The sequence below is a fragment of the Ornithodoros turicata genome, chromosome 9 (genome assembly GCF_037126465.1).
Source record: "Ornithodoros turicata isolate Travis chromosome 9, ASM3712646v1, whole genome shotgun sequence".
Taxonomy (NCBI): Eukaryota; Metazoa; Arthropoda; class Arachnida; order Ixodida; family Argasidae; genus Ornithodoros; species Ornithodoros turicata.
This window is the reverse complement of record NC_088209.1, coordinates 13,696,728-13,709,026: the sequence shown is the minus strand read 5'-3', so window position 1 is coordinate 13,709,026 and position 12,299 is coordinate 13,696,728. Positions and strand designations below refer to the sequence as shown.

The 12,299-nt window shown below is 47.8% G+C and overlaps 1 protein-coding gene across 1 annotated transcript in view; it reads right to left on the bottom strand.

The window, feature by feature from the left end:
• Positions 1-474: 474 nt before the first annotated feature.
• The window catches only part of LOC135368157 (hemicentin-1-like), a 111,992-nt gene continuing 100,167 nt past the window's right edge, over positions 475-12,299 (bottom strand). Inside the window, exons 41-45 of the mRNA XM_064601280.1 lie at positions 11,451-11,621; positions 8,100-8,213; positions 6,677-6,796; positions 5,275-5,404; positions 475-1,376 (exon numbers count right to left, since the gene is read on the bottom strand). Coding sequence (XP_064457350.1) covers positions 1,010-1,376; positions 5,275-5,404; positions 6,677-6,796; positions 8,100-8,213; positions 11,451-11,621 — 902 coding nt within the window. The 3' untranslated portion in view covers positions 475-1,009. The remainder of the gene's footprint in view (positions 1,377-5,274; positions 5,405-6,676; positions 6,797-8,099; positions 8,214-11,450; positions 11,622-12,299) is intronic.

Below are 12,299 nucleotides of genomic sequence, written 5' to 3'. Positions count from 1 at the left end.
GCAGTGTTGCTTGCAGTTCTGCTTGGAGAAACAGAAAATGGAACGTGTGGTGACTGTGGCTGAGGTTGAAAAATAGAAAAAAGAGGCAGTTCTCCGGAAAACTGTACCCGGTGGATATCAACAGGGATGAATTTTCTCACATTCAAATTAGTGTTCTAAACATTTTTTGAACGTCTTCAAGACGGCCACAAACACGTCTTCAAGACTCGGGAAAGCGTCAACTTATCCGGGGGTAGAAAACGTTATGTAGATCAGATTGAAGTCGTCTCCTAGATGAAAATATGGTTGTGGCTAGACCTTTCCTGGACGTTTATAAAACGTTTTGTGCTACTAGGGTGGTTATATTTTTGTTGTGCACAGTTCTGTTACTCCAATTTTTTTATGTTTTCTGTTTTGTTTTTTTATACCGCACGAATGTGTGGTGGTGCGCCGTTAGATGCTCGTCCTGTAGACAGGCACAGCGTTACGTGCGGAGACGTTGGCGTCCTTTATTTCTACTATCTCTGAACAATGCGTGTGTGTCGCAGAGAAACGCACCTGCCGAACGTGTCGCAGCCCCTCTTACCGAAACACAGCGAACATAATTTCCAAATCAGATCGAATAGAGTCAACAAAACAAATCCCATCTGTATTCGCACGTGACTATACACTCTAAGAAAAAAGGGTGTGAAGAGGTGGTAACCTTCATATAGTCAACATATATAGCGTCTGATAAAGGGTGTAAAAGGGACGGTAAAAGCAATTATCATGTATATCCAAATTGCTACAAAAAGGCGTACGCCCCCCTCCCCCTTCACCCTCGCTCACCCTATCACTCGTGTAACCCTATTCGCGGTAACCCTATATCATTCGTGGCAATGGTTGTCGGACATCGTGCTCTGCGGTGAACTTCTGTTTTAAGAGCGAGGTAAGAGGTAGAACAACATATGCAACAACTGTTACCTCCTAAAAGGTGTAACTGTCCCACCCTTTTTTCTAAGAGTGTACATCGAAATGCTCTCACGATAAGCTAGTAAGGGTACCTGGAGATAGAAATGAACACAATTATGCGCGTAGTGAACAAATTCGTCGCATTCGTGCGGTCGCGTGACGTAGCCTGTAACGTCACGCGGTACAGCGCTCCAGGCGGTGGCTCGTATAATGTCCGCACAAATCCGTAGCCGTTCTTTTGGCTCACAGAGAACGGTAGGTCAGCAGAGAGCATCGTGAAAGTTGTGTTTGGATAAAGTTGCCCGCCGTGAGCGTACGCTGCCACTCTGATGACGTCAGCACCCGCCTCGACACCACTTGGAAGGGCAGCCGTCCTGAATTCCACAATGTCCGGATTCCCGTGTGAGCAGTTATCTTGAGATCGTTGGCAGTTCAGCTTGCACGGGCTTTGGAAGGAGAAAAAGTTAGCGTGAAGTATGTGGCGTATAAGATACACTCAACTCGTGCAGCACAACACCATCGGTCCAATGTCGGTTCAACATTTGCCGGCCAAAAATGGCGCATAGAAATTTATCTTATCACAGTTACAATCCTACGTGTCATCACGATTACATCTTATTACAATTTTCAATACTTTCATACGTGGGAATATCGAATGGCATGCTGCATCCCAATATTTTTCCACTGGTAACCGTATATCAATGCAATATATTTTCTAGTCAACATGGACAGGCTGCTACATTACGCAGTGACTGCATGTGATGTCAACTGGTATTCTCGTAGTTTCTACTTATTCAGTAACTGTATGAACTGGTATTCAGTACTGGTAAGCTATTTGTGGTTCAAATTCCAGTAGATAGCAAATATGTTGCAAATAATGGGTCTACATGCCCAATAATTAGCGAATATTCGGAGAATTATTGGAATATTAGTCTCATATACCCAACATTTAGCCCATATTGGAAGAATCCTAGCAAGACTGTTCCAGCATTGGAACACTTTTACAAATATGGAGGGAATATGGGGCCAAGACTGTGTACTGCTTGGGAAAGAAGAAAGGAGTAATTTTAGTCTCATTAGGAACCCTAGATCCACTGCCAAGACCACTACTGACTTCCAGGTCCAAATGCACGCAAGAGGACGTCCGTCAGTATGCCAGGCCTGGAGCGGGAAAGGTGAGTTTCCCCCATAGTACGTCATGCGCGGCATTCTGCCATGATATGTTCGATAGTTTCCGGATGATGACAGTGACCGCAACTAGAATCCTCCCTGCAGCCGATTCGGTTCCTCTTCGAGGCGTCACACGAGCGAGAGAACTTCGTCGAGATGTGTTGCCACATATTGCTCTCCCGTTTTACCACAAACAAGTTGCGGGACATCATACGCGAAATCTTGGACGAGTACCTGTCGGCTTACAGGGAGCAATCACTGGGCGAGCTTCAGGAACTATGTCAGGAAGAAATAAGAGTCCTGGAGACGATCATCAATCGCACTAGGAGCTATGGATGAAAATAAAGATGCGTCATACCTCGCTACACAGTCTGCTCAAGTCATTGCACAATGCGCATGCAATTCCAGCACCCCGCTCGAATTCTCATCTCCGTCTCCTCCATGTGTGGCAAGACGGTGCTCACGCAGAATATAATGAGACACCCATAATTATTTAGCATTCCACCGCAGAAGATACTCTACGTACGAAAGTATGCAACTGGATGGGAAAAGGATTTCAGCGGCGTGGAGTTTAGGACAGGATACCTGCAGATTGGGATGAACAATATCCCACTCTTATAGTTATTAACGATCAAATCATGGAAAAGGGGGTTCTATCGGTAGTAGAGTCGCTGTTTGTGTGTGGTAGCCACCATAAGAATGCGTCCGTGATCCTGATCACACAAGCCTTGTTCTATCACAACGCCTCTTTTCGTATGATATCGCTGAACGCGAGTTATATCATATTGTTCCGAAACGCTCCAAAACGCGAAGTCTGATTCCGTAGGACCAATCAGCATGAAGTGGGTGGAGCCATAGAACAGTTACATAATAATAGTAAATAGGTACGTTTGAACATCTGAAATAAAGCTGCAGCGGGGCCGCTCGCATCTCACGGGCGCTAATGAAGGCTATGCGCGCCAATCGGTTGGCTTAGAACGGGCCAATCAGTGGCGGCGGCCAATCAGAGCGGTTAGAAAGTCAGGGAGAGTGATCAGTAGCCTTAGAATGGACCAATCAGCGGAGCTCAGCGATCGGCGTGCACCAATCAGCGTTAAGTGGGCGGAGCCAAGTGATTAGCATAAAGGGACGGAGCTACGACCAACTAATCAGCAATTAGTGGGCTTTGCATGGGCCAATCAACGTGAAGTGGGCTGAGCCAAGCCAACTAATTAGCATTAAGGAGCGGAGCTACGGTCAACCAATCAACGATCAGTAAGACGGGCATGAGCCAATCAACGTGAAGTGGGCGGAGCTAATGGCGGCCAATCAGATGGCTTTGGAATTGGCTTGTGTTGGCTTAGAACTGGACTTTGGCTTAGAATTTGATTGGAATTGGATTAGAGAAAACTCTTGACTATACGACTTCTAATTATACTACTACTGTGATCTGCCTGGGAACTCGCGCTGACGCTATAGGGGCCACGCTCGCTAATTGGTCCCGAGAAATGCTGTCTGCTATTCGGGGTTGTGAAACAGCATTGCTCCTGGCTCTTGACAACTGGCTAAACTGGTTTACGGTGGCAAAGGGACTGGGCGCTGACCCCCACTGGCCAGCGAAACTGCCCCCGTAACGTCATCCGTGACGTGGCATTATACCTTCTCCTCCTTGTTACACCTGGAGTGGTAAGTTAAGGGTAAACGCGCGAAGCAATGTTCGTGTGAGTTTGTTTTTTTTTTCTGGGAAACAAATTGCGCACATCAAAACTTTTAGCGGTACTCGGTAAGGTGACACACTCACTTTCACCAGACGTCTCATGCAATCTGATTTTTTTTCTTTTTTGATGTCTCTCTGTACTCCTTTAAAAGTTATGATGTTTATTTAATTAGTGAGCGTATGCAAATGAGCCGCTAACTACTCGGTTCATGGCAGACGTCCTAATGATCTTTACCACAAAGAAATTTCTTGGATGGCGCCACCTGTTCACGAATTGTTCAGCCAGGGGACCTTCGTGAAACACCCGGTATACGCTCGAATTGTGTAACCACTACAATGAGCAACGCAATAAAGAAAGTTAACTAGTTCACGAAACAATAAAACGCTTACAATAAGTATTTTATAGCATTTCCAAAAGTCTTTTATTAAAAAAAAATGTCGCCAACAACACAAAGCATTTAAACGAGATGCATTCAATCATCGTCCTCCGCGAATGCTCCAGCCGAGCTACTGGCTGATCAGGAAAAAGCTATGGAATAGATCCTGAAACCGTTTCCCAGTCTGCGTTCTCTGTCCCACGTTGGAGGACTGACAGTGATACACTGCGTACCCCACAACGTCATACTTCTCAAAGCTGGAAATTAATTTTATGATACTTCTGCTCCACATTGAGGGACGATATTTTTGAGAAATACACGAGGATTGCAATCAATGACATTTGATTTGATTTGATAACATTCTGAATACACAAGACTTAGTTCGAACTTGAACATCTTCAACACAAGTGTGTCGAGTTGGGTAAAAGAATGGTTGTACCAAAAAACTCCAACCAAGGTACAGGAAATGCCCGACGTTTCAGAGCCAGTCCGGCTCCTTACCAGCTCCGGTGGCGCAGCGGTAACGCGTGCGCTTGGAGACTGGGAGGTCCGCGGTTCGAATCCGCGTTCCTCGAATCCCGTTCGGCCGGCTGTGCCGTCTGGGGTTTTTCCTGGGTTTCCCTCAGATGTGTAATAGGCGTATGCCGGCACAGTTCCCCTGAAGTCGGCCCATGGACGCAGCTATCCTCCCCCCGAGCGGATTCCGCTCGGTCTTCCACTTCACCCTTTCCTCTCCTCCTCTCCACCACCTTTCCCTTCCCGAGAAACATGCCGCCTAATCAGGCAGGCAGACCTCTCGGGTTCCTCCCAACGACACTCCTCCTCCTCCTCCTCCAGTCCGGCTCCTTCCTCAGATGCGACAGTGGTGGCCGTTGGCAGCAGTGTTCTTGTCGCGGTTCGAACGTCGTGATTCGTTGGATCACCAAATTTGAACGACGACGAGAACGCTGCTGCCAACGGCCGCTACTGTCGCCTCTGAGGCAGGAACCGAACTGGTTCTGAAACGTCGGGTATCCCCTTCCTGTACCTTGGTTGGAGATTTTCGTTATAATCAAGACTTAGTTCGTAGTGTATCGCCAAATTAGAGAAAAAGTATGTTACCTGTCTTCTGCATCGCGCAGGTAACCAGGAGGGCAAGACAAGTCGATACACTTATAACCGCCTCTGATATTGAAACAACTTTGTCCTTCTTCACAGGCGATGATATGATGCTCAGTGCATTCATCAATATCTGAAAGCACAAATGAATGGTAATTCATACATTACATGCGACGCGACAGTCAAGCCATTACGTATCAATCCTCCGAATTTTTCATACCGAGCGATTTAAAAAACTGGTAATTTCGAGTCCACAGCGTCCACAAACGTGTGCTATACGGCAAACATTGGAGGACGCTCCGGATTGGGGGACACGCATCACGTGATGTTGGAATGAAAAGGCAGGACAGGCAGGGGCGCAGGACAGGCATGAAGCGCCCTCTTCCCGCCCAGTCCCCGCTTTGCAGCGCCATGGTCGAAAAATGATACGCTACCTCAAGTTTTTCCCTTCCCCACTCGGGGAAGATGTCCCGGCGGCTGCCCCTCTCGCCTCCCCTCGAAACGGCTCGGCTCATTACGTGTAGACCCGTTTTGAAGAACAACAGCCACTACTGAGTAATTCGGTCAACACTGTTGTAACCTGCAAGAATACCTGCGCAATGCGCGCCGCCTGTCGGCCTTCCTTTCTCCCCGACTCCTCTGCTCTTCTGCATTTTCCACGAACCCGGTCACCAGAAAATGTAAGCTGTGAAAGTCGCTTTGGCATCGCTGCTCCGTGCGAAATCTGGCCATCTCTACGAATGTCCGGTTTACGCTGCAGTGTAGTGAACGTGGAGTGACGAAGCGCACACTGCAGCTGGCCACGACTTACCAGCTGGCTACACTCTTAGAAATGATGGTGGTGGTGGTGGTGATAGGGCTTGCCGTTGTCGGCCTCACGTATGAACTTCACCGCATAGCGCGCTCCTAGCCAACCATCATCTCGAATGATATCGTTATCTGTCCTGATTTGCTGAAAACGGGAGGCGTACGCCATTTTTGTGACAATTATGAACCGCATAAGTGTCACAAAAAAGGCGTACGCCTACCGTTTTGAACAAATCAGGGCACATAGCGATATCATTTGAGCTTATTGTTGGCTAGGAGCGTACTATGCGGTGAAGTTCATTTCTAAGAGTGTAGCGCAGCTACTTGCGTTCTAAATAGATAGCGCGCGAGTAGCATCACGGTTGCCGCGTCTTGGAGCCCGTCAGTTTTTTGTTCGTGCGACAATCTATGAACTTCGATTGCAAGAGAAATACTCATTATGCATTAAGGGCTATTAAGTATATGAATCCTCCAAGTGCAGTTACAGAAAAGCACACAGTTCCTATGGATTGACCATTCACTTTACAGTCCCTTTAAAAAAAGACGCAGTCTTCGCGTAGCAGTGCTTTATCGATTCACCGCCTTGCTTGACGCGTACCTTGGCAGGTAACTCCGTCGTCCGATACGCGGTATCCGTGAGGGCAGAGGCAGTTGTAACTTCCGTCGGTGTTCAGGCACTGATGCTGGCAGATCTCCTCTACCAGACATTCGTTTATATCTGCGAGTTGAAAGTACCAGGATGTCAAACACAAAATATCATCCGCCTTCAGTTATGCAGCGAAGCAGAGGTTCATTGGTCATTTGCTGCGCGATGCCAGACGTCAATAGCATTTCACGTCAACAGTTAGCAACGTCAACGTACCAACGAAACGTCAATAATGTCAACAGCTTTTAAAGTAGCACAGAAGTCATTTTTAACACCCAGTTTTCTTCTTATAAAACTGTTAAGTTTGCCAGTAAGATGCACCATGCGAAGTAATTTACACCACAGAGTCATAATTATCGCAGAAACTGAATTTAAAATATGCCGCAAAAAGCGACCGTGCGCAACGGTGGTGAAGAGCAGTACCAGCCTGTGATCTGCCTGGAACCTCGCGCTGACGCTATAAGGACTCGCTCGCTGATTGGCCTAGAAAAATGTTGTCTGCTACTCCGCTGTCGTCTGCTACTCGGCTGTTCGGGGTTCTGATAAAGCCTTTCTCCTTGCTCGGTAAAGCTTCGGGCGCTCCTTGTATCCCCAATTCTCCGGGAAAACTGGCAAAACAGGTTTACGGCGGCAAAGGAACAATGCGCTGACCCCCACTGATCGGCAAACCAGAACGAGTCTCCTTATGCCGTCATCGGTGACGTGCCATCATACCTCCTCATCCTCGTTATAGCTGGAGTGGCGAGTTAAGGGTGAAGGCGCGGAGCTATGTTTATGTGAGTTTTTTTCTGGGAAACAAATTGCACACATCAAAACCTTTCGCGCTATTCGGTATAATGACACACACAATTTCATCAGATGTCTTAATCTGAAATTTTTTTGGATGGCCCTCTGTACTCCTTTAAGGGATCGTTCACTCTGCAAGCGCCAGTTTGTAGACTTTTGTTCCCACATGTAACGTACTCCCTTATTTATCGCACCTTCGCTTTACTTTTCGCCAAATTCGCATAATTCAACATTGAATGTAACCCTAGCTGGAGTCGGTGAATATCTGCGCTTTGTGGTGTAGTCAGAAAAAATATTTCGAGAAAGGTTAATGGGGATTTAACATGGTGGAGGAGGATTTTACCCCCATGTGCATCTCCCAAACGATTTCGGGTACGGGTACGATTTCGTGGAGGGGAGGGGGGTGCTGAACCCCCGAAACCACCCCGTCTACGCCACTGTATGTGCTCCTTTGCCTTTGTAGAAGTTGCGTTATCAATTGAGAATACCGTGATAGTTAGTGCGGAAGGAAACAGAGTGTGCAATCATAGTACCACAGCGGTGCGGAAGGGGGAAGCCGTCGCTCGCAAGTCCGGCAACCTTGACATACCTTGACAAACTCCGTCTTTCCAGATATGACCTGGGGGACAAATCTGAGAGGTGACGGGCATTTGGCGAAGCTCTTCCAACCCTTCCTCCCGCGTCTCAGTGTAGCTCGGAGATCCTGTGGAGGAACACAGATATAAACAGAGTTCGACAACAGCTGTTGGGGTCGAATCATATGATCCAGCTTTAATGGCGCGCAACTATGTTGGGCCGTGTGAACTGGTTGTTCAACTTGGTTGCTATAGGGTTGCTTGGGGACTCGTACATAAGCGACTTTTCTGGTAATCTTATGGTGCAGCCATAGTAGTTATCAATTGACTCCCCTTCCGAAGACATCCAATCGCGATGGCTGGTTGCCGGGGCGTCACTTACGGGGCGTAAATTCCGCAGCCCAGACAAGAACACGACGGCAGCACTGAAGCTGCGCCCCGACGGTTCACGTAAAACGTTTTACGAGAATGTGTTCTCGAATACGTCATTGCAACCTGCCAACCGTATGTTGTTGTTGTTTTTGTTTTTTTGTTTTCAGTTCTGGCACTCGTGTAATCGGATGAACATGATGATGATGACATTTTCTCTCGCACTAGTTCGCTCAACACTACGATGCGGCGGGTTGCTCACCGTGTGAAAGGAGCCTACTATCTGCAGCTTCAATTACGCGCAACCGTTGGTGGAACGAAGCTGCAGCAAAAGTTGCATCGTGTGAATCGACTCTTACATTCAATCACTGGCTCGCTTAGAAACCCCATAGCGAAGCGACGGAAGATAGACGAACACGGAAAACGAAAAAAAAAAAACAGTCGCATTATCAACCGTTTATTGACATAGTGAACGGGTGAAACGAAAGAAACACATGCTATGTTTTTTTTTAATCTGAACCGGCTGTCCGAGCCACGCGCCTGCATCTATCACCTGGATTTGTCGTGCTGTTGGGGTGGGTACTAATGCCCATCCATCTTGCGCTCTGTTTATTCTTGATGCCTCGATAACTTGCCGGGTAGCGCAAGATGGGGGGATGCATCACTACCTCAACAGACGCCCCATCACCAAAACAAACGAAAAAAAAAGGTTCACGAAACGGATCTGTATCTCATTCGTTGCGTCAACTGCGCCCGCAACTACAGGGTGTTACCCTATAAAAGTCTACCCGTGCCGCCATGCCGTACTCGCCAATTACTCAATGCAGGTGGCACATTGTGCGATCTTCATATAAAGCTCATAAGGACATTTAATCTTGGTGACTTTTGAAGTGATTAAGCGCCGCAACACGAAGTTATAACTCAAAACGTGAAATTCCCGTAGTGAAAACAATCAAGATGGCGGCGTTGAGAAGAGCACTTGCCATGCTGCTCCCCAGACGACGACGTGTCGCATATCCTGCCAGCCTGATGGAACTGCAGTTTTCATTTCGCTTTCGTGTAACTGTCGTATTTTGCTCAGAAGTAAGCAACGTGAGGTACGAAAAATGCCGACGTACTCAGCAGACGACACCCAAAAGGGATGTCGTCTGATTACTGAGAGCCGCCATCTTGGCTGTTTTGCCTACGGGAACCTCACGTTTTGCGCTATAACTTTGCGTAACGGTGCTCAATCACTTCGATATTTGCCATGGATGAATGTCCTTATGAGGTTTATACGTAGACAACATATTTTACCGCCTGCATTGAGTAATTGGCGAGCACGGCATGCCGACGCGGGTAGACTTTTATAGGGTAACACCCTGTACATTAGGCGTTTTAGTACATCGGACGCAAAGGCGATACAGTACGTAACAGATATGGTTGGTGGTTCTGCGTACTGCGCCAAGCTCTCTTTCTGTTAGGGGCGCGAGCAAAACCATCAACGACATCCCTTACGCACTCAAAGGCGAAGGGATTACGATGTACTAAAACTGTATTGTCTTGGCTCAGGAACACTACGTAATGTTGCGAGAAAGGAATCATAATTTGTGATTGTGTTCCAACGGTATAATATTTACATTGCTGAAGCTGAAGTGTGACAACCGCCCCCTTGACAGTGCTCATCCCCGCGATCTTCAGCTCAGCAAGCGAACAAGTTTCTGTCTGAGCTATAGAGAAGGGATTCACCCGTTCACGGTTGTCAATAAACGGTTGACAGTGCGACGGTTTTTGTTTCATCGTTCCGTGTTCGTTTATCTTCCATCGCTTCCCAATGAAACTTTACCAACCAGCCCCAGTGTTACTTTCTTTTGATCTCTTAGTAACACTTGTAAAACAGAACTTCACCGCAGGATGCGCTCCTAGCCAACCATAACCCCCAATGACGTCGTTCTATCCCCTCACTTGATCAAGAGAAGGGACGTATTTGTGACACTAGTGAGTTTTAGTACTTCGTACGCTATCACCTTTGCGTACGTAATAGATAGCATTGATGGTTCTGCGCATGCCCATAAGAGAAAGAGGGCTTCGCGCAGTGCGCAGAACCACCAACGCTATCTGTTACGTACGCTATCGCCTTTGCGTACGATTTACTAAAACTCTCTACTTATACACGATCGATTTCGTGCAGGCGCCGTGAAGTAACTGTGGCTATGAACGTACAGACGTCGGCAGGTGGAGAGAGTACAGCAGGAAAAAGAGGGAGACAAGGAGTTTAGTATGCGTCCTGGGTCAGCTTCAGGATGAATTGTGCCGACATGCGTTTGGAAAGTTGGCCGGAATGCCAACGAAAAACCTCGATCGCGGCACAGCCAGTGGTAGGATTCGAACCTACCACTTCAAACCCGTCATCATAAAGTCTTCAAAACAACCTTATACCTACCATTTACGAGCGGATGTTCTTATCCACAAGGCCATGCCACTTGTACATGTATGCTAGTGCATCTTAAGGCTCAACACACACGGACAAGAGGGAGACACACACACGTGCCTCTCCCTCTTGTCTCCCTCTTGTCCGTGTGTGTTGCGCCTTAAGATGCATCAGTATAACCAAGTAGCCCAACTGTTGTTGTTACATGTATGCTAGTTGTTACAAAACAGTGTATGTCACGCGCATCATACAAATGAGATGTGATACCAGTATCACTCTGTGCGATGACTGACATTCAAGTTGTTATGTGGTGAAGTTCTGCTTTAGTGCACCCGTGGCTCAGAGGTTAGCGTGTTGGCCATGTCACGTCGAGACTGGAGGTACCCGGGTTCGAATCCCGGTGCCGGCTGTGCTGTCTGGGGCTTTTCCCCAGTTTTCCTTATGTCGGCACCGTTCCCTTAGAAGTCTGCCCAGGACGCACATTCCCCAGGGCGTGAGTCGTGACGTTGCCCCCCTCTGTGAGGCCGACAACGGCGAACTCTTTCTCCACCACCACCATTTGCTCTACCTGAAACATTGCTATTACCTGGGCAGGGTGTCGAAGCACAGTCGGCTTCGTCAGCGTCGTCACCCATGCATGACCTTCCCCCGTGGGTTGGGACGGGATTGTTGCACGTCCTGAACCGCCTTCGCTTCCCTCCTCCGCAAGAGACAGAGCATTGTCCCCACCGAGACCAGTTGGACCAGTCGCCATGAACTGTATGGGCATAATGCGTGGAGTCAAAAATTAAACGCACAGTGCTTTAAGGGAACACTGAGGTGACCCGAAACTTTTTTTTTTCATTTTTTGGTGCATAGTGTTCTCCAACGAATAAAATGAGTTCCTGCGAAAGAAAGTTCAGTGCAGGTGGCCTACTGGGCAAGCGCGAGGGCTCTGTTCCGCACACCTCCGAAAAATGCTTCTTCTCGTGGAAAGGGCGCATAGCAGAACGAGAGGCCATCGTGACGTATGCGCTATTCCTCTCACGTGACGGATGACGTACAGCGGCACAGCCGACACCACCTAGACAGAGAGAGCCTGCGCATTGCCTCCTCTCCCTTCTTCGCTGCGTGGGCATATATAGTCAGAATTCGTCTGCTACTGCAATTCGCCGCTCTGCGAACTCAAGAACCCGCATATGATTGCAGCGCACCTGCAACCTGCAGACCTAAATATTTATACAAAAAGTGCAATTTGCTTTATAAAAAGAAAATCAGTTTTGAGAAAGGTCGAGACCGTTTTGCGCTTAATTTCTAAGTTTTCACATTTAGTATACGCGGGGACATTCAATGACAACTCGCGGACGACGGTAGTTCTTCTCCGTGACCACGACCGCTGAATGCAAGTTCGTGATTGGCTATGGCCGTTGAAAACACGATACTGATTGGCTGACTC